The 24,816-nt window shown below is 43.8% G+C and overlaps 1 protein-coding gene across 3 annotated transcripts in view; it reads left to right on the plus strand.

The window, feature by feature from the left end:
- The first annotated feature begins 641 nt into the window (after window positions 1–641).
- ABHD6 (abhydrolase domain containing 6, acylglycerol lipase) overlaps window positions 642–24,816 on the plus strand; it is a 43,718-nt gene continuing 19,543 nt past the window's right edge. The window contains exons 1-4 of one of the 3 annotated variants that reach the window (XM_063114866.1): window positions 642–744; window positions 2,644–2,700; window positions 10,891–10,955; window positions 18,665–18,817. In XM_063114866.1, the coding sequence (XP_062970936.1) occupies window positions 18,699–18,817 (119 nt within the window). In that variant the 5' untranslated portion in view covers window positions 642–744; window positions 2,644–2,700; window positions 10,891–10,955; window positions 18,665–18,698. Of the gene's footprint in view, window positions 745–2,643; window positions 2,701–10,890; window positions 10,956–18,628; window positions 18,818–24,816 lie in introns of all 3 variants that reach the window. The other 2 variants (XM_063114864.1, XM_063114865.1) reach the window with 2 other exon arrangements.

Genomic DNA, 24,816 nt, shown 5'->3' on the forward strand with positions numbered 1-24,816 from the left:
CCTCACCTCTCTGAGCCCTGGTTTCTTCTGAGAAAGGAAGCCAACCACAGTGCCTCCCCTCATAGTATTAAATGAGACAACCGATGTAAAGTAGTGTTGCTTTGCTTGCCTGTGAACCCGTGTCTGTCCCGCTCTTTCTCCTCCAGCCCTTTCGGGGCAGATACCGCCTGAGTCATTTCGGTGGATGCAATGCACAGCAGCGCCAGGCACACAGTAGGTGCTCAGTAAATGGAACAATGCCCCAGTGAATTCTGGCCTGTACTGTGGAATTGTGGCTCCTGGGGTTCCAATGCCCTCCCCTAACACCTAGCCCCACTGTGAGCTCTCTGCGTGCAGGGGCGGCGACCCAGAACGCAGTAGGAGCTCGTGCTCCGACCTTGGCCCTTGGGTTCTTGGAGACAGGTTGCTGGGGTCGGGTTGCGTAGGATACTAACTTTACATCCGGGTTTAACGCTGTGAGCCGGAACGCGGAGGAGCTGGGGGTTAGCGCCTCGGGGTCCCCCAAACAGAATGTGGAGGCCTGGAGACAGCGCGGGGGGGCCGGGTGCGGGGCGGGTGGGGGCCGGCTTTTCTGTCGGAGGACGCGGGCCGGCGCGCTGCACCTTTAAGGAGTCGAGCCGGGCGGGGCGCCGGCGCTGAGAGCTGCGCGGCCACTGGCGCTGCGGCCGCGCGGAGCCGCGGGCTGGGAGCCGAGGCCCGGGGTCGGGGTCGGGCGGCTGGACCCCGGCGGCTGAGACCGCACAGGTGAGCGGAGGCGGGGCGGGGTGATGTGCACCTCGGAGGGGGGTCCGGGGCACCCCCGATGGCCCCATGCCCGACCCTTCACTTCTCGAGTCCGGGCTGCCGGTCCTGCTCGACAAGCGGCACCGGCTGAAGACTGGTCCTGGGACCTGAGCCTCCCTTTCTGCTCAGTCTTCCCGCTCCGGCACCAGCCGTCCCTTCCTGTGCCTGGATGGGTCTGAGATGCCCAAACCCCGGTCCCCCCACTTCCCTGGCCCGGCTCCCAGCCTCCTTAAGCCCGGGGACAGGATTCGGGAGGGCTGGGGACCTGCAACCCCGTTTTGCTCCGCCTCCGCACCCCCCGCGCCCGCACCAGCCCCTGTGCTCCCCTCCCAGTTGCCTGGGTGGTCTGGGGGCTCCTGCACTCCCGTTTCCTGGAGAAGGGCTGCAGCTCGCCCTCCCAGACGACATCACGCTTCATGTCACCTCCCCCGCATCGTCCCCGGCGCCTGCACCCCGCGAGATCTCTCCCCGCTAATATCTCCCTCCAGCAGCCTTTCAGCTCCCTTATCTCAGCCTGCCCCAATTCTCTCGCCTGTGCGCCTCCTCCCCCAAACCCTTGAGTCAGGATGCTGGTCCAACCACCGGACAGCGCGGTGCCCGCGGGGGAACTGGGCATCCCCGCCTACGTCGCCCACGCAGGCTTCCCGGCTGCCTGGAAATGCGGGTTGTGTAAGGCCGGCTTGGGGCAGAGCGTGTGCAGACGGTGGAGGAGGCCGAGCTGACAGTGAGGCGTGCGGGGAGGAAGAGGGTGCCAGAGGGTCTAGAGGCCGCGCATCGGGGAATATGTAGTTTGAACCCTTTTATGCCCCCAGAGCTCGGGGGTTAAGAGGAAATGGAGGAGGGTCCTGCCACAGCAGGGACCTGGAGGCCAGCATTTACCTCACCCCTTCACTTGCTCAGAAATCCCTTAAGTTTGGCTCCACCTGGCTGGGAGCTGAAAATAGTTGACAATTAATAATAGCGTACATAGACTAAGCAAGTACAGGGTGGCAGGCCCTTTCCTAAGCCCCTTAAAAAGATTACTGGCCATTTCTCCCTCCAACTGCCTCATGAGGTAGGTATCACTGTTGTGCCCATTTCTCAGAGGAGGAATGTGAGGCTGGAGGAGGTGGTCCCTTCCCAGGACACAGTGAGTCTGACCTCAGTTCCCTCACTCTGAATCACTAGACTTTTTATCCCATTTTAAGTAATAAGTTCTTATCAACAACATTCTTATAATGTAGGAAACTAGAAATAAGAGAAGTTAATAACCAGTGTTTTTACAATTAAGTTTTTTCTACAATTAAGTTCTCAGACCAACAAGGGGTCCTCAGTTCCCTCCTCAGGAAACTGAGGCCCAGAGAGGAGAAGGGAATTGCTTGAGCTAGAAAGTGCCAGGGGTGCGATGCAAAATGGGTCCTGGGATGGCTCATTGGGCACTTCCTGGCTCCCTCTGCTGTCCATTAGTTTAGGCACCTTCCCCACTGTGCGTCCTGACACACACACACACACACACACACACACACACACACACACACACACACACACACACACACACACGGCTCCCTCTGCTGTCCATTAGTTTAGGCTCCTTCCCCACTGTGCGTCCTGACACACACACACACGCGCGCGCGCGCACACACACACACACACACACACACACCCCTACACCTACACGCACAGCTGCCTTTGCAAGTGAACATACTTCTTCCCCACTGCTGCCTTTACTTAGGCTGTTTCCTCTTCTGGGGATGTCCTCCCTGGAATCTCTGATGTCTAAATCTTACCTCCCCTAGTGTCCAGCTCAGCTGCTCTCTCCAGGAACACACTCTTCTTATGTCTCCCCTGCCCTCAACTGAAAGCCTTTCTTTTCACCCCTAGGACCCTGTTGCTGGGATCCCACCCACGTGGCGGCATTTGGAAAGTTCTATTGCATGTGTCTGTCTTGTTCTCTTGGGTGAAGTTGTGTTGGCAGGACTAGAAATGCTCCCCAAGGCCCCTCTTTCCACCTGCCTGATTAAGCTGTAGGACAGAGTGAGAGGTCCATGGGGATGTTGTGGTTTCTGAAGTAAAAATAGGCTCAGGATTTCCAAACCCTGCAACCCAAGACTCCCTCATTGCGCTGCAGCCTGATCACAGGGAGAATGGCTCAGGCTGGTACCTAACATTGTAACTGCTTGTTTGTTTTTGTTCATAACCCAAAGAATTCCCACCAGAAAATCAGACAGACTTGGGTACAAATCACACTTCTACCAGTTACTTGCTGTCTGTAGCTACAGGCAAGTTACCTAGCCTCTCTGGTAATAGCATCTGCTTCTGGTAATAGCACCTGCTTCAGAGGGCAGCGGTAATCCTTAGGTAGAAAAAAGTGTAGAGTCCGGCATATGTAACCACCAGCTGTTATTGTGAAGAGTGAGTGATAGTTGACCACTACTATGAACTACTGGAGAAATATGAAATGATTAAATGGCTCACATTGACTTCTGCTTATCAGTGGGCAATGGGAATTCGGGCCAAGTAGAGGTATTTTTGTGCTCAGAAAGGCTTGTGAGCCTTTCTTAAACTCTAAAGCATCCTTTGCCTCTGCAGTAAGAGACAGAATTGCCCTTGTGTTTTTAAGCTGTTAAAATGTATGAGATTTGAGTTCTGTGAGGATCCACATACCTAGAATGAATGTGGGAATGCAGGTTGTGTAATTGGAAGTAATTATGAAACTTGATAATGAGAACAAACTTGTCCTTAGAGGTGACCTTGGTTTGTAGTGTATGTTGGTTCAGGCCAAACTGAGGGCAAGAGGTTAGAATCAGTTTATCTTTGGGTTTGGAGGAAAGAAAAGGGTTTTTCCTAATAGGCTAGCAAGCAGCTAAGAGTGGAAATCAGCTTCTCTATATCATGTTCTTTACCAAACTTTTGGTTCTTTTGGTGACTAGATCAATTATTACAGTGATGAGTGTTCAAAAGAAAAAGGGCAGGGATGTTCCCCTCAAAGTGTTTGGAATATGCCAGGAAGCTAGCTCTGTAAATTGAAAAAATTTTATTTAAAAATTTCTCCTACAGGGCCGAGCCCGTGGCGCACTCAGGAGAGTGCGGCGCTGGGAGCGAGGCGACGCTCCTGCCGCGGGTTCGGATCCTATATGGGAATGGCCGGTGCACTCACTGGTTGAGTGCCGGTCACGAAAAAAAAAAAAAAAATTTCTCCTACATTGAGTCTTAATTAGAATAAATTAGGATCTGATTTGGTAATTTAAAGTCTGTTGAGTTTAGATATTTTAAGATACAAGTTTTTGTAAATTTCACAGTTCTGTAGAATTTAGCAGGCTATGACTTTTCTTAATTTCTGTGACTCCGTAGAGACAAAAAAATACATTTTGTGCTTTCCAGTATGGTGATGACTAGCCACACCTGGCTATTTGAATTCAAATTAATTCAAATTAAATAAAATTCAGCATTCAGTTCTTCACATTTCAAGTGCTCAATAGCCATACATGGCCAGCAGCTACTGTGTTGGATGGTCAGAGCAGATAGAGAACATTTCCACCTTTATAGAAAGCTCTGTGCACAGCACTGTTTAGATCAGTAAGGCCATGGGAAAGCCGCTTAAGTTCCATTCTTTCTGTCATCTGCAGGCCAAGAAAGGAGTATGCAGAGGATCTTCCCTTGTCAAGAATGGGGAAGTTACTTTCGGCTGTCTTGATTCGCTGGCTTTTCACGCTGCCTGAGTCAGAGGATGGGGGTGAAGGTGGAATCCAATGAAATGTCTCAGGGCAGGGGTTCTTCACCCTAACTTCAAGTTAGAACCCCCTAGGGAACTTAAAAAAATGCCCCAGACCTGTTGACTCTGAATCTCCAGCGTTTGGGCCCAGGAAGTATTTTTTTTTAAAAGCTCCCTGGGGGATACTAAATGGGCAGCCAGAGGTGAGAACAACTGCCTTCAAAACTGTGAACTTAGACAAACAAAACTCCCTGAGGACTGGAAGAGAGTGTTTCAAAGTAGATTGAGTGGGTGGCTTAAAATGTTCCTTATTGATTTATCACAGTAATAAGACAAGGGTTACAGTTGAGTGGGCTCACTTCCTCTAGAATTCTCAGCTAGGGGCAGCTTGGTCCCCCAGGGGAAATTTTTCAGCATCTGGAGACAGTTTTGGTTGTCACAACTTGTGGGTAGCATCCAGTGGGTAGAGACCAAGGCTGCTGCTACACATCCTACAAGGCACAGGACGGTCCCCACAACAAAGAATTATATGGCCCCCAATGTCACTTGTGCCACGGTTGAGAAACCCTGATCTGAACATGATTTTCACAATATTAAAGTATTTTCTGACCTTGGATGTAGTTGCCTCTTCAAAGAAGATCAAGGTGTTCTCCTAAACCAGACCTTGAGAAACCCTCTGGATTGTATTCCAGGCTTCCCGATTCCATGTTGCTGCCTGTGGTTGCATGTGTTTGGGGTTTGTCCTAGGCTCCTGCGATGCACTCCAGTGCCGCACCAGTGAAACTGCTGATTCAGGGGAGCAGGACAGCATGCAGGAAGGTGTGGGCAGAGGTTCTTGCCCTGCTGCATCCTGGGATCCTCTTCTTGTTAAGTAATTATCTAAAATAACAGCAGCCTTTGCTCCTAGGCAGTTTTCCAGAGGCTGTGGCTATTTGGCTGTTGGCTTTGGGTACTTGCCTTGTGATATACCTAGAATAGGATTCCAACCTTACAATGTGATGAAGTTTGGGGACTGAGCTATAGCTAGACTCTGAGAGTGTAAAGCGTGAGACCCTGCCTACAGACTGCTCAAACATGTGAAAAGACCCCGGGCAGTGGCAAGGCTGCCTAACTCTGCATGGCAGATAGGTCAGGAAAGATCTTCCCGGCTGTGCAGAGTGAGCACTTAGTATCTGCCAGTCACTGTGTTGAACAGTTTCTTTGTATCATCTCATTTTGTCCCCACAGTGAGGTTCTAAGAGGTTGTAACTTGCCAAGCTCACATGGCAGAGCAGAGATTTGAAATTATTGAACTGCAAAATCAAACCCTCAGAGGAGCATTTACAGTTAGGGGTAATGCTTTTATAGCCAAGATTTGTAGGATGAGCTGGAGCTCACCAGGCAAGAGGGAGAATAGGTGTGCCAGGGAGAGGGAAATACATGTGCCAAAGCCCTGGAAGTGTGGGAGAGCATGACATATCTGGGAATTGGAAATTGCAGAGCATTCAGAGCATTCGGGGAAAGAGTGTGTGTGGGGGGTGGGAGGGGGCGGTGGTGACAGAAGATGACAGTTGAGAGATAGATAAGCACCAAATCTTAACTGACTTATCCTGTCATGCTGTGAGCCACTGGTGGGTTGGAGCAGAGAGAAAGAGAAAGCTCTGTGACATTTGGCAGCTTGTGTAACCTCTGGGTCACAGCTGTCTGACTAGACTGAATCCTCTAAAATGATACTGTTCTCATGAGGAATGTTCATTCTGTGGGTGGCCATAATGACGAGAATGAAGCCATGGCCTGCATTGACACTGGTGGGACAGCTCTGTTGATTCATGACTTCTCCACCTAAGGACTTGCTGCTTCTCAGTCTGAGCAGTTGTTGTATTTTGACTTTCCAGCTTATCGTTTGGTATTTACCAAGTGCCGGCCAAGTGCAAGGCATGGTGGATGCTAAGTGCTGTGCACAGATGCAAAGATATGGTCAGACTTGTCCTCGAGGAGCTTGCTGCCTAGCAGAGGATGCAGCCCATGTTCTCACCATGAGGTGCGGATCACAGATGCCTTGAAACGGAAGCGCTCACATGAATTACTCCAGAATGTGGATGCAGGATGTACCGGGGGCAGAGGAAAGGTTAATGAAGAAGATAACTTATAGCTGTGCCAAAAGGGGTTTTAAAGGAGGAGATGGGGGTAGGGAGAGGCGTCTTGCAGATAGAAAGATTAGGGAAAATGGAGAAAAAGGGAAAGCCAATTCAGGTCCAGTCACGAGAAGGTCAGATTATTAGTGTATCTAGTATCTGATTCCTCACAGTTCCTGGGTTGTAGATGGGAAGCAGGCGTCATCGTGACAGGAAAATATGCATTCATAGACTTGCCACCGCTCCATCATCCCTCCCTCTGTTTTCAACCCTGGTAGCCAGCCAGGCTCCAGGAGTGCCCATAGCTTGTTCATCTATCTCTCCCAGGTTGTAGGATGTTTGGCAAATACAAGAAAAACAGTGGAAAGTAAAACTGCTACTCTTGCAAGAGAGGCAGGATTTGGTGGAATCAAAGCAAGTGGTGTTGGAGAAATGAATGAACGACATGTCAAGGCAGTATGGGATCTGGCAATATAAGACCTGTCAGCAACTGATGAAGAGAAGGGATGAACACCCCTTTAGGGAGAGAGACTTGAAAATCAAAGAATTGAGAGGCCCTTGAGAAACCAATGAAGCCATAGATGTGAGATGTCATGTCTTTATGATAGTGCCATGATGACCAAATGTTAATTAGAAGGACTTATATATTATAAAACAATTAACATGAGATTTATCCTTTGTCCTAAGAATTAGCACAGGACTGTAATTATAGCCTAAATTTTGTTTAGTGCTTACTATTGCTTTTTAAATAGACAGATTTTGATTTTTGTTTTATTTGGATAAAGTTCCAAACAAAACTGTGTTTCACTCTTAACTATGAAATTTTGGGTGTGGCTTTACATGTCCCTTTTTTCTGGTGCTCATTTTCCTGGGTTACTAAGATCTCCTCTGGGGAGAAGATTATGGCTAGAAAGAAGGTGGGTCCAACTCACAAAGGACCCTGAGTGCTAGACTTTGTGTTAGGAACCAAAAGTCTTATCCTGTTAAACCTGCCAGCTATTTATTAACAGGGCTTCTTTTTTGTTTAACACTGGCTCCGTTCCCGCAGTTAGAAAATACCGTGGACCAAATTTACCTCCTCTAGAAATGACAAAACCCTCTTTAAACTCCTTGCTTTTCCTTTCATTTAGGAGTGCAGGTTTGGGCAACGGGAGAATGTTTCTGGGTGCCACGGTTCTATTTTAGGTCTCTGCTATAGCACACCCATTAGAGGACTATTTTTATTCCTTTCAGTCGTGTGGAAAATAGTTGTTTATGTGATGTCTTTCTAGCACTTTACTTTGAGGGGTGACCCCAGATGATGACTGCACATGTATTTGCACTAATTCAGAATAACTAATTTTGAATAAAAGCTTATTGTGGTCTCCCCTAGGGCCTGAAGACTTTAGGGTCCTTGGAGATAAAAGGTCAAGTGGTTTTGGCTCCTGCTTTATCCAGCAGAAAAGTGGTTCATATTTCTGTGGGGTCATCTTGTTTTAAACATGATTTCAAGCAGGCGGTTATTTCAGACCATCACCACAGCCCACATCTTGACCCAAGAGTCTGATGTCTGCAAGGTGCTAGGCCAGGTCAGGACGTGTGCTATGTGTTTCACTGCCTTGCTTCTTGGCCAATATGATTTTTTAAAAGCTGTGCTGGAGGATATACAAGCCTCCAGCCTTCCAACTAGCCCCAGAGTACTCTGTCTGCCTGTCCCTCCTCTGGCTGTCACTTCTCCAGAGGATTGGGTAGCAAGACTTTCTGGTTCTCTCTGATCCTCCACCCACAGGACCGGCCTGGCTGGTCTCAGTTCTCTTGACCACAGTGCTACCCAAGTGGCAGAAACAGGGAGGGGGCTCTGGGCTCCTGAACAAGGACCTCTGAGAGGAGCCAGTTGCTAATGCTTTGGTACAAAGTGGGACAGAGTGAACCCCCCATCTCCTACAAAGGAGATAATGAACTTATGGTTTATGGATGGCTGTGTGCTTCCAGGATGATAAATTTCCGTCATCTTCTATCTTAGAGTGCTGGACTTTGCACCTTAAGGATTAATTTTCTGCCAAGTAGACTTAACCTTTGGATAGTCACATGGGCAAGTGTCCCCCCAATCGTTGAATGTTAACTTGGGTAGGCAGCCAGGCCACCCAGCCGGCATGTGGAGATGGAGGGATTTTCATCCTAACACATTTACATTTGTATTTCTTCCTTCATTATGAGAAATAAGTAAGGTGTGGCTGTCTCTGCTGGGCCTTTTAAACTAGTACAGAGTATAGGACTAGCCAATAGAACTTTTTGTGATAAGAAAATCGTGTTCATTTTCACTGTCCAATATGGTAGCCACAAGCCACATGTGGCTACTGAGCACTTGAAATGTAGGTAGTGCAGCCGAGGAACTGAATTTTAAATTTTATTTCATTTTAATTAATTTAAATTTAAATGTATACAACCACATGTGGCTAGTGGCTACTGTATGGACAGCACAGGACAGTTTTATTTGAGAAGTTTATATTATATTGTTTAATTAAGTAGAAAAAACTTTATAGATACACATGATAGCAATTCAAAAGGTACGAAAGGGTATCAGTGAAAAGTCCCCCGTTGTCTCTCCCCCAGCACCCCCCGTTTCCCTTCCCAGTGCCAGCCATTGTGTATCCATCCAGAAACATTTCACACACATATAAGCGTAATGTATATATTTTCTCCCTCATTCTCTCTTTTTTAATGCAAGAGGTGTTATTCTATCCACTTCCTTCTGTTCCTTGCTTTTTTGAGTTAACAATATGCCTTGGAAGTCATTACCCATAGGAACAAATAAGACCACCTCATTATTTTAATGACTTAAATTTAATTTTAATTTGTATTTAATGGCTATCCATAATATTCCTTTGTAAAGCTATGCCATCGTTTACTTGACAGGTCCCCTATAAGTGGGCATGTAAACTATTTCCAATCTTTTGCCATTATAAATAATATTGTTGTAAATAACCATGCACAGATGTTTATATCTGAACATGTTTTCACACATGTTCAGATATAAACATGGATAAATTCCTAGAAGAAGAAAACAAGATTGTTAGGTCAAGGGTATGTGCATCTTACATACCCACAGATTTTGCCAAATTGCCATCTGTAGAGTTTCTTGATGAGAATGTAAATTGGTACATTATGTGACAGCATCTATTTCTCCATAGCCTCAGCATCAGTCTGTTATTAAACTTTTTGTTCTGTGCCAGTTTGATCAATAAAGCTCACCATCACCCTGTAGATGTGATTTGCATATCTTACTGTAAATGAGACTGAGCGTCTTTTTATATGTCTAAGAATCATTTGTATTTCCTTTCTGGTAAATTTTCTCTTTGGGTCATTTGCTCATTTTTTTACTAGATTTTGTCATTCTTTTTCTCGATTTGTAGGAACCATTTATACATTAGGAAATTAATCTGTTGCCTCTGAAATGTACCGATACATTTTAATCTTGTTTATGATATCTCTTTCCATGTGGACATTTAAAAACATTTTTATGCAATCAACTTATTATTCCGTTTTTTTTATGGCCTCTGGGTTTTATATCTTACTTAGAAAACCCTTACCCATGGAGATATTTTAAAACAGAGTTATGTTTTTTCCTAGAACTTTCCTGGTTTTCTTTTTTATGTTTAACTCTTTGACCCATCTGAAACAATTCAGGGGTTTTGTTGATTACATTTTCTTTGCCCATGTCCTCACTCTCCTGTGCCAGGCCTTTTCCAGTACCTCTCTGCCTTGGCTCAGCCCTGTTTTTGAGCAGCACAGCCCCTGTTCGCTCATCAGTCTAGTAGCAGTGTTATCCTCGTCTGCCCATGGGGTGCTGCCTCTCTTCCCTTCCTTTCTGAATACGTTTAGGTAGACCCTAATCCCGGATGCAGAAGGAGAGCTTTATAGCTTTCTTTGAGGTTCTTAGTTAGGTTTATGGTCCCCAGAACCCCATGTCGGCAGAGCATGCCTGTCCCCCCTTGTTGTGTTTCTCACCTGTGCAGCCTGGCTGTCATGTAGCACATTCATGCTTGACCTTTCGCCAGATTTCCTCTGTGACCTTCTTCAACCCTTCTTAGGCCTGGCTCTTTATTTGAGATGCCCTGCCCTTTGTGCATGTTTGCTTAGTCGGGGGAGGTGACCTGAACAAGAGGCAGATTATAAAAGCCACAGGATAATTGTACTTTGCCTGTGCTTAGAAGGAGAGTGCTCTACCTCTGCCCAAGCCAGCAGTTGGGCCAGCTGTTAGCACTTCATTCATATTCCCTAATATGATTTAATGCTTTGTCATCTTATTTCTTGTGATTGCAGAATCCCATTTTCAGCTTCTGCCAGAACCAGTAGCAGTTGGGAAAGAAGGCTGTGCTCTTTGAAGAGTGAGTATGGATTTTTTAACACCATAGTTTACCCCAAAGAAGGCATCCCTTAACAAGACTGGGCTGGCCTCTGTAAGCTCTCTACCATCCCCTCTGCAAGCCAACCTGTGGTGGGGGACTTCTCTGGTTCAGTAGGTCCAGTGGGAAGGGTTTGGGTACCTTTTCAAAGGTTTTCATAGCTCCAATATGTACCCCAAAAGCCCCTTACAAACAATTCTGAAAGATTGTACCAGGAACAGGTCTCTGAGTTTGCAGGGAGTCTAGAGAGTTATGGGCCTACAAAGACTACGATGCTTTCCTGGGGAATGTGACACTTGAGCCGGCCCTGAAGGCAGAGAGTAGTTCATTGGGCAGATGGGATGTGAAAGTGCTCCATGTGAAGGGGACAGCATGAGGAAAGACAGAGCATGAGGCTCTGCAGGGCTTGCATGAGGGCAGGGAGATGGTTACTTGGGATGCAGACGTGGGAATCAGGACCAGAAAGTTGAGTTGGGACTATATGGAGTGGTCAGAGTTCACATTTTATTTGGTGGACATTAGACTAGTGCGGCTTAATTCCTGATGTGAACTGAGAAGATTCCTCCAACAGGTGGTGAAAGGACTATGGGGTGAAAGAGCAGCCTTTACAGAAATGGGAGCAAGAGGAAATGAGGACCTGGACCCAGTGCGGTGGCTGAGGGAGCTATGGTCTGATTCATACAAAGTCCCACACCTGGTAGAAAGTTTTCTTCCCACCCAACGTTCCTAGTAAATGTTAAACCAAACTGGCCTAAGGGATTGGTTACAAAAGGCTTTCAGGAGTATAAACCCCATAAAGCTGTGCTGTCCAGTGTGGTAGTTCCTATATGCATGTGACTGTTGAGCACTTGAAATGTCCCTGATGTGACCGAAAAACAGAATTTTGAATTTTCTTTAGTTTTAATTAATTTAAATTTAAATCACCATGTATCAGACGGCACACTTGGTCTAGACTTGAACACATTGACTCCTGTGCTGGTCCCTCTCCACCATTGTGTAACAAGACTAGTGAGCAGGTGGGAAGAGTGAAAGATACATTGGTGTCTGGGAGGCTAGACTAGTAGGCATACTGTCAGCAGAAATCAATGGGTCAGGAGAAATGGGACAGCAGTGCAGGGCCTTTGGGTCATGGGGATGGTTAGCAGGCTATTGGAAAAGTCTGGAAGGAGGTCCTGTTAGGTATATTGATTTTCATATCCCCTGCAGGAGGGAGTGGTAGAGGATGGTGGCGAGGAGAGAGTGAAGAGGCATCATGGGAATATGCAGGGGACAGAATGAGGAGAGTATCGTGGGACTCACGCTAGGTGTGCCCACAGCCATGACTTGGTTCAACAGCTGGGCTGCTGGAGCTGCGAAGTGCAGAGAAGGAATGGGCTCAGCCAGAGTGAGGGGGACACTATGGCCAGGACAGCAGAGGTGAGCTCCTCCTGGACAGTGATCTTGGGGACTGTGCCACGCTTGCAGTGATGGCCGGACGAGCTTAACTGCTTACTTGGAAATTTCAGTGTGATTTTCCTCTGTGATGGAGAAGATATATATGACAAGGAGTTAAAATGGCCCATTTCTCAAATTATTCTGTCTCATTCATCCTGAATGAGATTCCACACAAGAGAATCTTTTCTTCTGTGTGTCTTTTGTAGCCATTGATCATTAGTGATAGTTTCCAGGAATCAGTTTCTTTTTACAAGAACCTAGTTTCAGAGATTATTGGAGGGTAGATGCAGCACTATTTAACAGCTAGGGTATTACACTCAGATTTCAAGAACGTAGTGTCTTCCTAGTTGTGGAAAGAAATTTGTAGAAAGGAAACATTATGGGAAGAATTTTCATATTGTAGAGTTAAAGAAAAATAATTACAAGCAGCCCTGGATAGTTTTAAAAATACACCAGCCGGAATAAGGTAATAAACCAACTGGTGACTTATAAAGTTGTTAACATGTAACTTGCTGTTAAAACAGTTCTAAAGAAGTGCAAAAAATGTAAATGGGGACATTGAACTCTGTGCCTGTGTGTAACTGATACACATTAATATCCACTACAGAAAGCATCGAGAGATGGCAAAGGTGGCAAGAACTGGGGAGACCTATAGGATTACGTTGAAATTCAGGTCATGCCACTTACCAGACGGTGACCTCGGGCATGTTTATTAACTTCTTCTAGCTTCAGTTTTTCTATTTTTAAAATGGGGAAATGCTTCCTATTTCATAATGTTGTGAGAGATAAAATGAGAAGATGCGTATGAGCTGCCTAGAGGTGACCTGGCCTAGAGTTACTCAGTAGATGGTGGCCATCGCTTTTATGGCTTTGGTTATGGTGGGGGTGGTCATGCTCATCACTGTTGTTGCTGTTGTTAGTATGATAATCATCTTTATTTTGGAGGGACCAGGACTGGAGTGTGTCAAATTTGATGGAATGTAGGTAGATGCCTAGAAGAAAGTCAAGATTCTATGAAAGTGTTTTACATGCTATTTATTCTTGGATTTTGCTTTATACCCTGAAGAGTAAAGTATTGGAACTCAAGATCCTCAGTTTTCAAAATCAGTGAGAACATTAAAGGAGAATTGTGAAGCGTTGTGCCCTACTCCTAACCCCAGATTAAACTCGATTTCCTTGATGCAATGTTTATCTGGACCCACTAATGTATCCCCTATCCAATTAATCCTTGCCCTTTGTGCAGAGGTAAAGGCCCACGAATGCATGGCTTGGGTGTTAACAAGTGGCAGAGGAGACTGAGTGCCAAGCTCCGGCCTGGGTCATGGGAGTGTGTTGCCCTCCCTGGTGCCAGCACTCCTTCCTGATGTTACCTTGCTCCACACTGCAGCAGGGCCATTGAAATCACCCCCTTTAACCCTGGGGTGCCTCACTGTACACAACAGATATGTAAAATGAGTGTGTTTTTCTTTTTCAGTTTATTCAGGCAAGCAATAAACATTATCAAACACCAGATATTTGTCAGATACTGTTTTAGGTTCTGGAAAATATGACAGGGAACAGGGTTATTATGGGGGAAACTAAATTGTCTGGCATAATTTCAGAAATGTTTTAAGTTATTAAAGTAGGAAAGAGTAGAAGAAATGATTTATTTGAATGTTCTTGTTGAGTAGATGAAGGAACCAAGGTCTCCCAGCTGAAGAGCCCAGTTTGGAGAGAGCCAGCTGGATGTCCCAACCCCCCAGCCCAGTGCCCACCATCCCACGAATCTGCCCTTCAGTGGCAGCCATCCCATACCACCATCACAATTTTTGGCAACTCCACGTATTGCCTACTTAGCATTTTTCTTTAAATTGATTTCTTTTATTTTAAATTTATTTTTATTAGCATATTCATTATTACAAATCATACTTATACTTTATGCCCCTTATCAATCTCTCCCCGTCCCTCTCCCCGCTCTAATAACCATAGATCTGTTCTCTCCTTCTGATAGATTGTTTCTCTGTTGATTTGTTGCTTAGATAATCTGTCTAGTACTGAGACAGGTGTGTTCAGGTCCCCCAGCTATTTCATATAGCATATGCTTCTTCTATTACTCTGGAGTGTGCTTTGTGGAGAGACAAGACCTCTCTTTTTCTTTTGGTCTCTGCTGGTGACTGTCCTTGTGTCAGTGAGGTCGAGTGTCTGGTGTGCCATCTGTGCAGTGGCTGTGCCTAATGCTATGGAAACTAGCCGCTTTTGCAGCAGCCGTGGCAATTGTGGTGCCTATTGTGGGCTAACTGCATGGAAATGGTGTTTTTGGTGTGCTCTTTACTTGGTTGCAGCTGGGTTCGTCTTCTCCCAACTCCATACCTCAGGACCCCAGCAGGGCCCTGGGGTGGTGGTGGTGTGCCTGGTTGCAGCTGGGTTGGGCTTCCCCTGGCTCCATACCTCAGGACCCCAGCAGCAGCATGCCTGGTTGTGGCTGGGCTTGGCTGAGGCTATTCTTTTGGGCTAAGTTCCTGCATTAGGCCCCAAAAGACTGGACTAAAAATCAAAATGGAGTTCCCCCTGCTAAGTTCCATGTCACCAAACATAAACGAAGTTGTGGTCAGGAGATCAATTTAGACTTATTTTTAAAATTAATTTTCATCCCTACCATAAACTGAAAGTATCATAAAAATAAATGAAAATAAACAATGTTATTAACTGGCTAGATACTGTTGCCTGCAAGAGGCCCAAGGGTTAGAGAGCTGTTTAACACCATACTGAGAGTTTCTCTTTGACCTAAGCAGGACTGAAAAAGAACTGAAAAGAGATGACTTTCTTGGTATGTATATCAGTGTTACCTAATGGTGTGCACCCCCTAAAGCATTACTTAATATTCTTCTACTCCCTAAAGTCATCTTGTAAACTATCAGTTGCATGGACCCCATGTTTTGGGAAACTCCGTGTTACACCCCATAGTTGATATTCCTATTTTCGGTCATTGGTGTTGCTTTGTTCACAAGGCTTCAGATTTTTTTGTTTCCAGCTTCCCCCCTGGGTATATAGAGTATTCTATAAATAAACACAAGTAGGACAGGAGCTGTCTTTTTTAAAGGAAAGCTGAGGCAAGTCCCTTGTAAAATGAAGGATATTGCAGAGACAGGAATAATTATGTCCTCTTTGTATAGAAAACTGAGAAAGCATTGCTGTTTCTTCATCTAGTGCCTGGCACTATTTGACCTTGTCAGGAAAAATGTGCAGGGTTCTCTGTAATAGGTCCAAGCCTTACTAAACTGATCATGCGCTATGAAAGCTCCTTACCGAAGACTTAATTCTGCCTCTAAATAGAAGATGCAGCCAGATGAAACCTTCCCTGAAACTAACTGTGACATCCATGGCAGACACTGATAAATCAGTAAGGTTTCTTTTTGATGATCATACCTTCAGTTCAGGGCTACATCTCCAGTGTCAGAGTCTGTGATATATATGGCTTTGGGCATAAAATGTTCTAATTCCTAGTCTGAAGGAACATCATGTAATTAACTTCCTGCTGCTCAGGAATTAGAATTCACAGTGGACCCCAGCAGTTTCTTAGGACTGTGTGTGATGTGAAAAAGTCTTCTTGGAACTGACATTTCCCATCGTCATCAACTCTTTCAAGATCCACAATGTTCAAACATATTTGTACAAGGTCTCTTCACTCTGTGATTTATTTACTTACACTTTGAAAGTGAGGTCTTTTGGCAGTGTGAATTGTACCCGGCATTAAATAGGTGACTGCTCCAGGGAGTTTTATAATTAATAGAAGAGAAAAAATGTCAGGTCTCTTAAAGCATAATTGGAAATGGTTGTTCCTAAAACAAATTAAACCGGATTGAGCACATTTTGTAATGTTTTTTTCATTAATTCATTTGTACCTTATTTGTGTCCAGTGTTATACGAGGCCCTGAGAAAGAACATATATTGATTGTCCTCAAGGAGCTCTGGCTGTAAAAAGAGGAACAGGCCAGTGATTTAAGTGTGTTGGGAAAAGTGCTTAAGTGTCCAGAAACTGAGAGGGCAGTTGAATCCTAACCTAAAATAGTGCTCATGCCCCAGGAAGGCAGCAGCTTTCATCACTGTAAACTCGGGACTATACCCTAATAGAGTGTGTGGGTATCAATGAAAATAACTATCTAATCCACCTGTACATGCATTTGTCTTTCCCTCTAGACTGTGAGGCCAAACTCTCTTGACAAAACATCTAAATTGAGACATCACGTCTTCATGGAGAAATTAGGGATGATGAGTTTGGGTACCTAACAGCAAAGAGGTTACAAAGATTTAGGAAAGGACATTTGAAAAAATGAGACAAAGTGGAGCTTGGTGCACAGGGAGTGGGACTTAGCCAGAAACCTGTTTTGTAATCATGACTCTATCAGCTGGGTGACTTTGGACAACTTACTTAACCTCTCTGAGCCTCAGTTTCCTCAGCTTATAAAACAGAGGATAAAACACCCACCTTGCCTATTTGACAGCCCTGATGTGCTATATCAAGGGTTGGCAAATTACAGCCTGCAGGTAAAATTCAGTCTAAAACCTATTTTTGTAAATAAAATTTTATTGGAACACAGTCCAATCCGTTCATTACATGTCATCTATGGCTGCCTTCTCACCATGGTGGCAGATTGAGTAGTTGCAGCAGAGACTCTATGGCCCTCAGTGCTACAATATTTATCATCTGGGCCTTTACAGAAGAAGTTTGCTAACCCTCGTGCTTGGGGTTGTGAGTGAATTCGTTATTAAATTGAAATAAGTATCAGTTGGCAGATATATGGGAGACATCTCTCCATTTCATAGGAAATATAAGGAAAGCCATGATTTGCTAGATGTTAGTGCTTTTTCATGAAGAAGTCTATTTTGTGTTTGGTGAAGCCTGCACACTTAACACAGGTGCCTGGGAATCAAGGCAGGGGTCATCCCCAGCTTACACGTCCTTGCAGGAGTTGTTTTCTGTATTGTGGAGGATGATGGGACTTGAAATATTTTTCATTTTATGCTAGAATGAACCATGTTGTGAGCTCATGAGAAAGGACTGGGCAGGGGCTTCTGATTCAACCATGATTTCTAACGTGCCTATTATATGTCAGCCCTTTGTCTTGGTGCTGAGGACAGCAAGTCCCCTCCCTCATGGAGCCCACATTCTAGTCTTCACATGTGTCTGTTAAATCTTTAGGAAGACAAAAAGTACACTGAAAACCAACTTCTTGGCTTATTTCCCTGCTCTTCCCAACTTTTTATTGTGTATTGTGTATTTTTGAATAGGTTATATACATTTACATTATACATAACTCAAAAGATTTAAAAAGTGAAAAGCAAATCACCTCTCTATCTTTGACACCCAGCTCTCTAGCTCCCTGCCTTAGATGCAATCACTATTCCCAGTTTCTTGTACATCCTTCCAGCAATACTCTATGTGTATACAAGCATTCGTGTGCACATGTATATTTTTTCCATTTATTTCTTTAAGTTTCTCTGCCCTTCCTACTTTTTATTTTTAAAAATTGCAAGCCTACAGGAAAGTTGAAAGGATAATACCATATAAACTTCACCTGGATTCCCCAGTGGTTAACATTTCACCATATTTTCTTTGTTTTCTCTTCTCTACCCCCACCAACACACACATACACACACACGTATTCATTTTTCTCTCCTGACCCTTTATTTTTTTATTTTTATTTATTTTTTTAAAAGATGACCGCTAAGGGGATCTTAACCCTTGACTTAGTGTTGTCAGCACTGTGCTCACCCAGTGAGTTAATCGGCCATCCCTATATGGGATCCGAACCCATGGCCTTGGTGTTATCAGCATCACACTCTCCCAAGTGAGCCACGGGCCAGCCCTCTCCTGACCCTTTAAAAGTGAGTAGCAGATATTGTTATATTTCACCCCTTAAAACTTCAGCAGGCATCTCCTAAGAACAAGGGCATTCTCCTACATACACATGTAACCATAATTTTATTATCAAACTCAAGAATGGTATTACTGATACAATAATATTATCTAATATCCAGTCCTTACTGAGATTTCCCCAATTGTCCCAACGATGTCCTTTATAGTTGTTTTTTTTTTTAATCCATGATCCTCATAGAATTCCTTATTACATTTCGTTGTCATGTCTATTTAGTTTTTTAAAACGCTCGCCTAGTTTTGTTTCCTCCTGGTCCTTACCCTCATCTTGGTTCTTCACTTTTCTTCGCCTTTTCTCTGGAGACAGACTTTCAGTGAGTTTCAATGCCATCGTGGTCTTCAGCCCCTGCAGGTGTCAGCCAGCCTTAAGGAGCAGGATGGATCTCGATGTGGTTAACATGTTTGTGATCGCGGGCGGGACGCTGGCTATCCCAATCCTGGCATTTGTAGCCTCCTTTCTCCTGTGGCCTTCGGCGCTAATAAGAATCTATTATTGGTAAGTTAATTTTACAATTGGCTTTTCAAGAGTATCATAATATTGTCATCTTCTCTGCTTGTCCTTTTTGTTGTTGTTCAACATTTTATCATGAAACATTTCAAACATACAGATAAATTGAAAGACACTCTTGAATTTTTGAAGTGTTCTTGAAGAATTGGTGCTAGCTTATCGCCAAGTAAATTCTTTCAGGTTTCTGATAGCATCTTTCCCCTCGAGGCCACCCACACTCCCAAAGTCACTGATTCTGTCCTCAGGCAAGGATTGTGCATGTTTATGGGAACTCCTTTGGCATTTTCTTTTTTTTCCCTTTGGTATTTTATTGCTCTTTAGATTCTGACCCTGTTACATCCTCACAAGTGTGGTTATGTCACTAAGAAATGAATTGGAAAGATTGGGACCATGGAGCTAGCATGTGTAGGACAGAATGCTACAGAGTCATTCTGGAAGTGTTCATGAGTAAAGTGACAGAAAGAAAAAGAAGCTTCCAAAATTTCTGTCATTTTTGTACCACCTTTGTGATTCTTGCCCTATCTGCAGAACACCTATACTTTTCTTTAGAGTGAGTCACTTTTTTTTTTTAAACCTTAAGTCAATTTATTTAAAAAGTAATATAAATTTCACTAACTGAAGTGGAAAGTTTGCCATACTTGTCATAAATAGTAAATTAATATAAAAAAGTAAAAATAAACACAATGACATTAAACAATTAAATTCTAGCTTAGATACTGTTCCCTACCAAAGGCTCTGAGTCTCCATTGTCTTTGTTACAAAGTATGAGAGGCGTGAGCCATGGTAGCAGCCCTGAACAGAGCCTTTCTCCTTGATGGAATCAGGAGGTTGACAGTTGAAAAGAAAGTGACTTTCTCATGATGGTCTTCATTGACTTTTCATGTTGCTGTCCATTTACAAATGAAATCACCCCTCCCACCCCCATTGCATCCCATGGTGAAGGCAATGCTGTAATAGACCTGGTTCCTCTCTAAGCCCATTGAGATGTAACTGGGACTTTGGGAAGTTAGAACTTGTGTACACAGAAAGAAGAATGCAGGGAGGTTGTTGCGCCCTTTATCTGCCCTCCTTTCTGGCTTCCTTTTGTTTCACCGGAGTGTGGAATTTTCTGCCTGCCAGCCAGGCTCTAATCCTTGAAAAGGAGCTAATTGAACAGAAGGGAGCTTTTCATCTTTTGTTCTTGTTCTTGTTCTGGAATCGGGGGTGGGGGAGTAGTGACCCCTTCAGAGGGTCACGGGGAACCACCTCTGCATTGACAAAGCTGAGACTCCAGCTGCTTAAATGCCTTGCAGTGCAGGTAGCAGGAGTTCTGTGCTTTGGGGCCAAGGCTCCTGGGTGGCCCCAGACGTGGAGAGGCCAGAGTTGTGGGCCCGCCACTCCCACAGCCCTAGTGAGGCACTGTGGAGCTCCACACACCAACACCATTTTTATTAAGTCAATTTGAAGCAGAGAATGCAGTTCACTGATGGGGCCCGTAACCATGGATATGGCTGCATACAGAGGTGTGATTATATAAAGGCTAATTACGCCTACCTCATGCGGAAAACAGCATCAATGCTGCACCGTCCCCCAACCCCCAAGTTCCTTGAGCTGTCGAGGAGAAGGTTTTTCAGAGTCAGGGTGTGAGAGTAATTTTGATATTTGATTTTTTAAAGATAAGAATATCTCCATTGCAAATTATTCACTTTTTAAATTAAGTTAAAATTCACAAAACATAAAATTCACCATTTTAAAAGTGTACAATATGGTAGTTTTAATATATTCACAATGTTGTACAACTATTGCTACTATCTAATTCCAGAATATTTCCATCTCCTCAAAGGAACACCCATACCTGCTAGCAGTCTCTCCCAGTTTCCCCTTTCCTTCATTCCCTGGCAACCACTAATCTACTTTCTGTCTCTTTGGATTTGCCTATTATGTACATTTCATGTAAATGGGGTCATACAGTTTGTGACCTTGGCGTCTGGCTGCTTTTGCTTACCATGATGTTTATAAGGTTCATCCACGTTGTAGCATGTATCAGTACTTCATTCATTGTTATACCTGAATAATATTCCATTGCTGTTATACCGCATTTTGTTTATCCATTCATCTGTTGATGGACACGGGTTATTTCCATCTTTTGGCTATTACGATTAATGCTACATAGCAAATAATACCAAACACGCACACACAAACACAGGCCCACACATTCAGAGTTTTCAGTCCCTTATTAATTGAAAGTACAGATGCACGTGATCTTAAAGCCTGCCCATGCTTGTCACCCAGCTCAGAGCTGCGGCTGAGGACAAACACAATGCTCTCTATTCTGTGAACTGAGGCACTCAGTCCAAGAAGAAAACCCAGCTGGTTGGAGAGGATGAAAATCCTAGAGAACCTTTCAGATCATGCCAGGTGGCATTGTGACATGGAGGATTATGGTTATAGTAATAGAACTCACAATGCCATTGCAGAGAGCTTCAGAAGTCCTGTGAGTGGTTTCCCCCGCCCCACTGAAATGCACAGCCTGTTTGCTTCAAATTGCCTTACTGCAAGTGACATTTCACAGTTGTTGTCATAGGATGAGCAGCTTTACCACGAGCCTTAACCACAGCTATTTCTCCAAAGGCCTTCATTTGCGTGGCTACCTATAATGACCATCAGTGGTGTCACCTTGCAGACCTGGGTGGGTGAGGTTGATTTTCTGGATTGCTACACAAACAGGAACAGCAGGCAGAAGAGGTAGCTTGGCATTTAATCCTCCCCCGCTGCCCTGCCATATGGGCATAAGGATTTGGTGAAATCATCACATTGTGTTCTCTCTGGGACTTCCCTGTGGGATCTTCTCAGCTCCTTAGGGAACAGGAACAGGCGTCCCTGATAGGCCACAGCCAGAATTCAGAGCAGCTCTCTCTGGGTCTAAGTGTCTTTGGAACATGGCCAGCCTGTTTCCACAGCAACCTGGACCATGGTTGCCCTTGCAGGAGACACCAAATGCTTTCCCGTGAGTCAGCAGAGAGCCGCAACTGGAGACCTGTGGATGACATCAGGGGAAGCTCTGTTTTTCGTTGTAGTATCAAGACCATTCACAATATGAAAAAGACTGAGATTTTCTAAGATTTTGGTTTTTCCAAAGAAACTCAGTTGTGAACTTAAGAAATCATAGCAAATAATTCACTTATATAAATATGAGCGAAAAAGGGATAAGAATTGGAAAAGAAGAAATAAAACCGACATTGTTTGCAGATGACATGACTGTGTACATAGAAAATCTGAAAGAATCTATAGATAATTTGTTAGAATTAATAAGTAAATTTGGCAGGGTTGCTGAATACAAGACCAGTAAACAAAACCAGTTGTATTCCTATATACCAGCAACAAACAAACAGAAAATGAAAAAAATTTTAATAATATCATTTACCATAGTATCAACAAATGTAAATAAAACACCTAAAAATAAATCTGAAGAACGACGTGGAAGACCTCTACACAGAAAACTACAAAGCATTTGTGAGAGAAATTTTAAAGTCCTAAATTAATGGAGGATAGACTGTATTTGTGGGTTAGAAGACTTTCAGTTGTAAGGTGTCAGATTTCCCTACAATATACCCATTTGAAATCTAAGCAGGTTTTATTGATGGGATTTAATAAGTTGATTCTTACATTTTTTAAGGAAAAGCAAAGGGCCAGTTAAGCAAGACAATCTTGAAGGAGAACATAGCTAGATGATTTACACTTCCAGCTATAAGGCTAATTATAAAGTTGCAGTAAATCGAGTCAGCATGGATTTGGCACTGAGAAGGACAAATAGACCAGTGGAACAGGGGAGTCCAGTAACAGATGCACACAGATACAGTCTCTTGATTTATGGCAAAGCCAGCTCTGCAGTGGGAAAGGAGACTGGGTTAATTAGATATCCACCTGGAAAAAGCTTAATCTTGACCCCTTTGGTAGGCAGAATTACTAAAACGACCCCACAGAGATGTCAATCCCTAATCTCCAAGACCTGTGACTCTGATGACATATTACTCCCATGATTATGTTATGTTACATACAGTTCTTATGTTATATAAGTTGACCTTGTGATGGGGAGATTATCCACATGAGCCTGATCTAATCCCATTAGCCCTTAAAACTGGAGGGTTTGGAAGCTTGAGAAAGAGTGCTGTTGCTAGTTTGAAGTTGGAGAGGGCCATATGAGAAGGAAAGCAGGTGGCTTCTAGGTAGCAGAGTCCCCAGTTGACAGCCAGTGAGGAAACAGGGACCTCAGTCCTACAACTAAAAGGAATTGAATTTTGCCAACAGCTTGAATGGGCTTAGAATCTGAAGCTTTCCTTGAGCTTCCAGACACAAACTAGCCTAGCTGATGCCTTGATTTCAACCTTGTGCTACCCTGATGAGAGAACCCAGCTGAGCTCACTTCTGATCTACAGAACTGTGAGCTAGTAAGTGGTGGTGGTTTTAACCTGCTAATCTTGTGGTGATTTGTTTTGCAGAAACAGAAAATGAATACAACCCCATCTACAACCTCACAAAAGTCAAATCCAGGTGGAATGTAGATCTAAATGTGAAAGGTGAAACAATAAAGCTTTTAGAAGAAAATGTAAAAACGTATTTTCTTGATCTAAGGATAGGCAGAGATTTCAGAAACATGATGCAAAAGCAGGAGCCCTAAAAGAAAACCAATTGTTCAGTTCAGTGGGACTATGTTGAATGAAGGCATTTTGTTAATCAAAAATACTATTTAGAGAGTAAAAAGCAAGCCAACAAATGGGAGAATATATTTGCAATAAATCTATTCAAAAAGGACTTGCATCCATAATATATGAAGAACTGCAAGTCAATAAAAAAGAACAGCCAATCCAATTTTAAAAATGAACAAAAAAATGACATTTTACAACAGAGGATGTCCAAATGGCCAATAAACATGTGAAATACGAAGTGTCCAGAATAGGCAGATCCATAGAGACATAAAGTAGACTAAGTGGCTGCCAGGAACCGTGGGGAGGGGGAAATGGAGAGAGAGTGGGTATGGATATGGGTTTCTTTCTTTTTATTGTGGTAAAATACACATAATATTAAAATATGGCAAATAGTGTTGGTGAGGATGTGGAGAAATTCGAACCCTTATGCATTGCTGGTGGGAATGTAAAATAGTAAAGCTGCTGTGTTCCTCTGAAAGTTGAACATAGTTGTAGAATTACCATGTGATCCAGCAATTCCAAAAGAATTGAGAGCAGGGTCTCAAATAATACGTGTACACCAGTGTTCATAGTAGCATTATTCACAATAGCCAAAAGATAGAAACAACCCAAATGTCCATCAACTGATGAACAGATAAACAAAATACAGTACACACATGCAATAGAATATCATTCAGCCTCAAAAAGGAATGACAGTCTGATGCATGCTACAACCTTGAGAACATTACGCAAAGTAAAATAAGCCAGATACAAAAGGGCAAATATTGTATGATTCCATTTATACCAGGTACCTAGACAAGACAAACTCATAGAGACAGGAAGTAGGATAGAGGTTACCAGAGGCTGGGGGAGGGGAGAATGGGGGGTTATTGTTTAATGGGTACAGAGTTTCTATTTGGGATGATGAAAAAGTTCTGGAAATGTATAGGTTGATAGTTGCAGAACATTGTGAATGTACTAATGCCATTAAATCATACACTTAAAATGGTTAAAATGGTAAATTTTATGTTATGTCTATTTTACCACAATGGGAAAAAATTCTGTAAGTGCTTTTCTTCAGAGGTTCCTGTTAACTAGAGAAGGAGAGACTTGTAGGACAAAGGGTCTGGACTCCAGGAGCCTTTCTCCAAGAGGAACCCCAGGGAGGTTCCTTTTTTGGACTTTTCTATTTAGGTCAATAAAGCCTTCAGTGACTTCTGTCCCTGAAACAGGAGCAATTTGGCTCTTGTACTGAGGTTGTCTGTAAAAGATCTTGCTCCTGACATATTCGTTCATTACTAATTAATTCTACTCTTTGTTTCT

Source organism: Cynocephalus volans, chromosome 11 (genome assembly GCF_027409185.1).
Source record: "Cynocephalus volans isolate mCynVol1 chromosome 11, mCynVol1.pri, whole genome shotgun sequence".
In the NCBI taxonomy this organism is placed as follows: domain Eukaryota; kingdom Metazoa; phylum Chordata; class Mammalia; order Dermoptera; family Cynocephalidae; genus Cynocephalus; species Cynocephalus volans.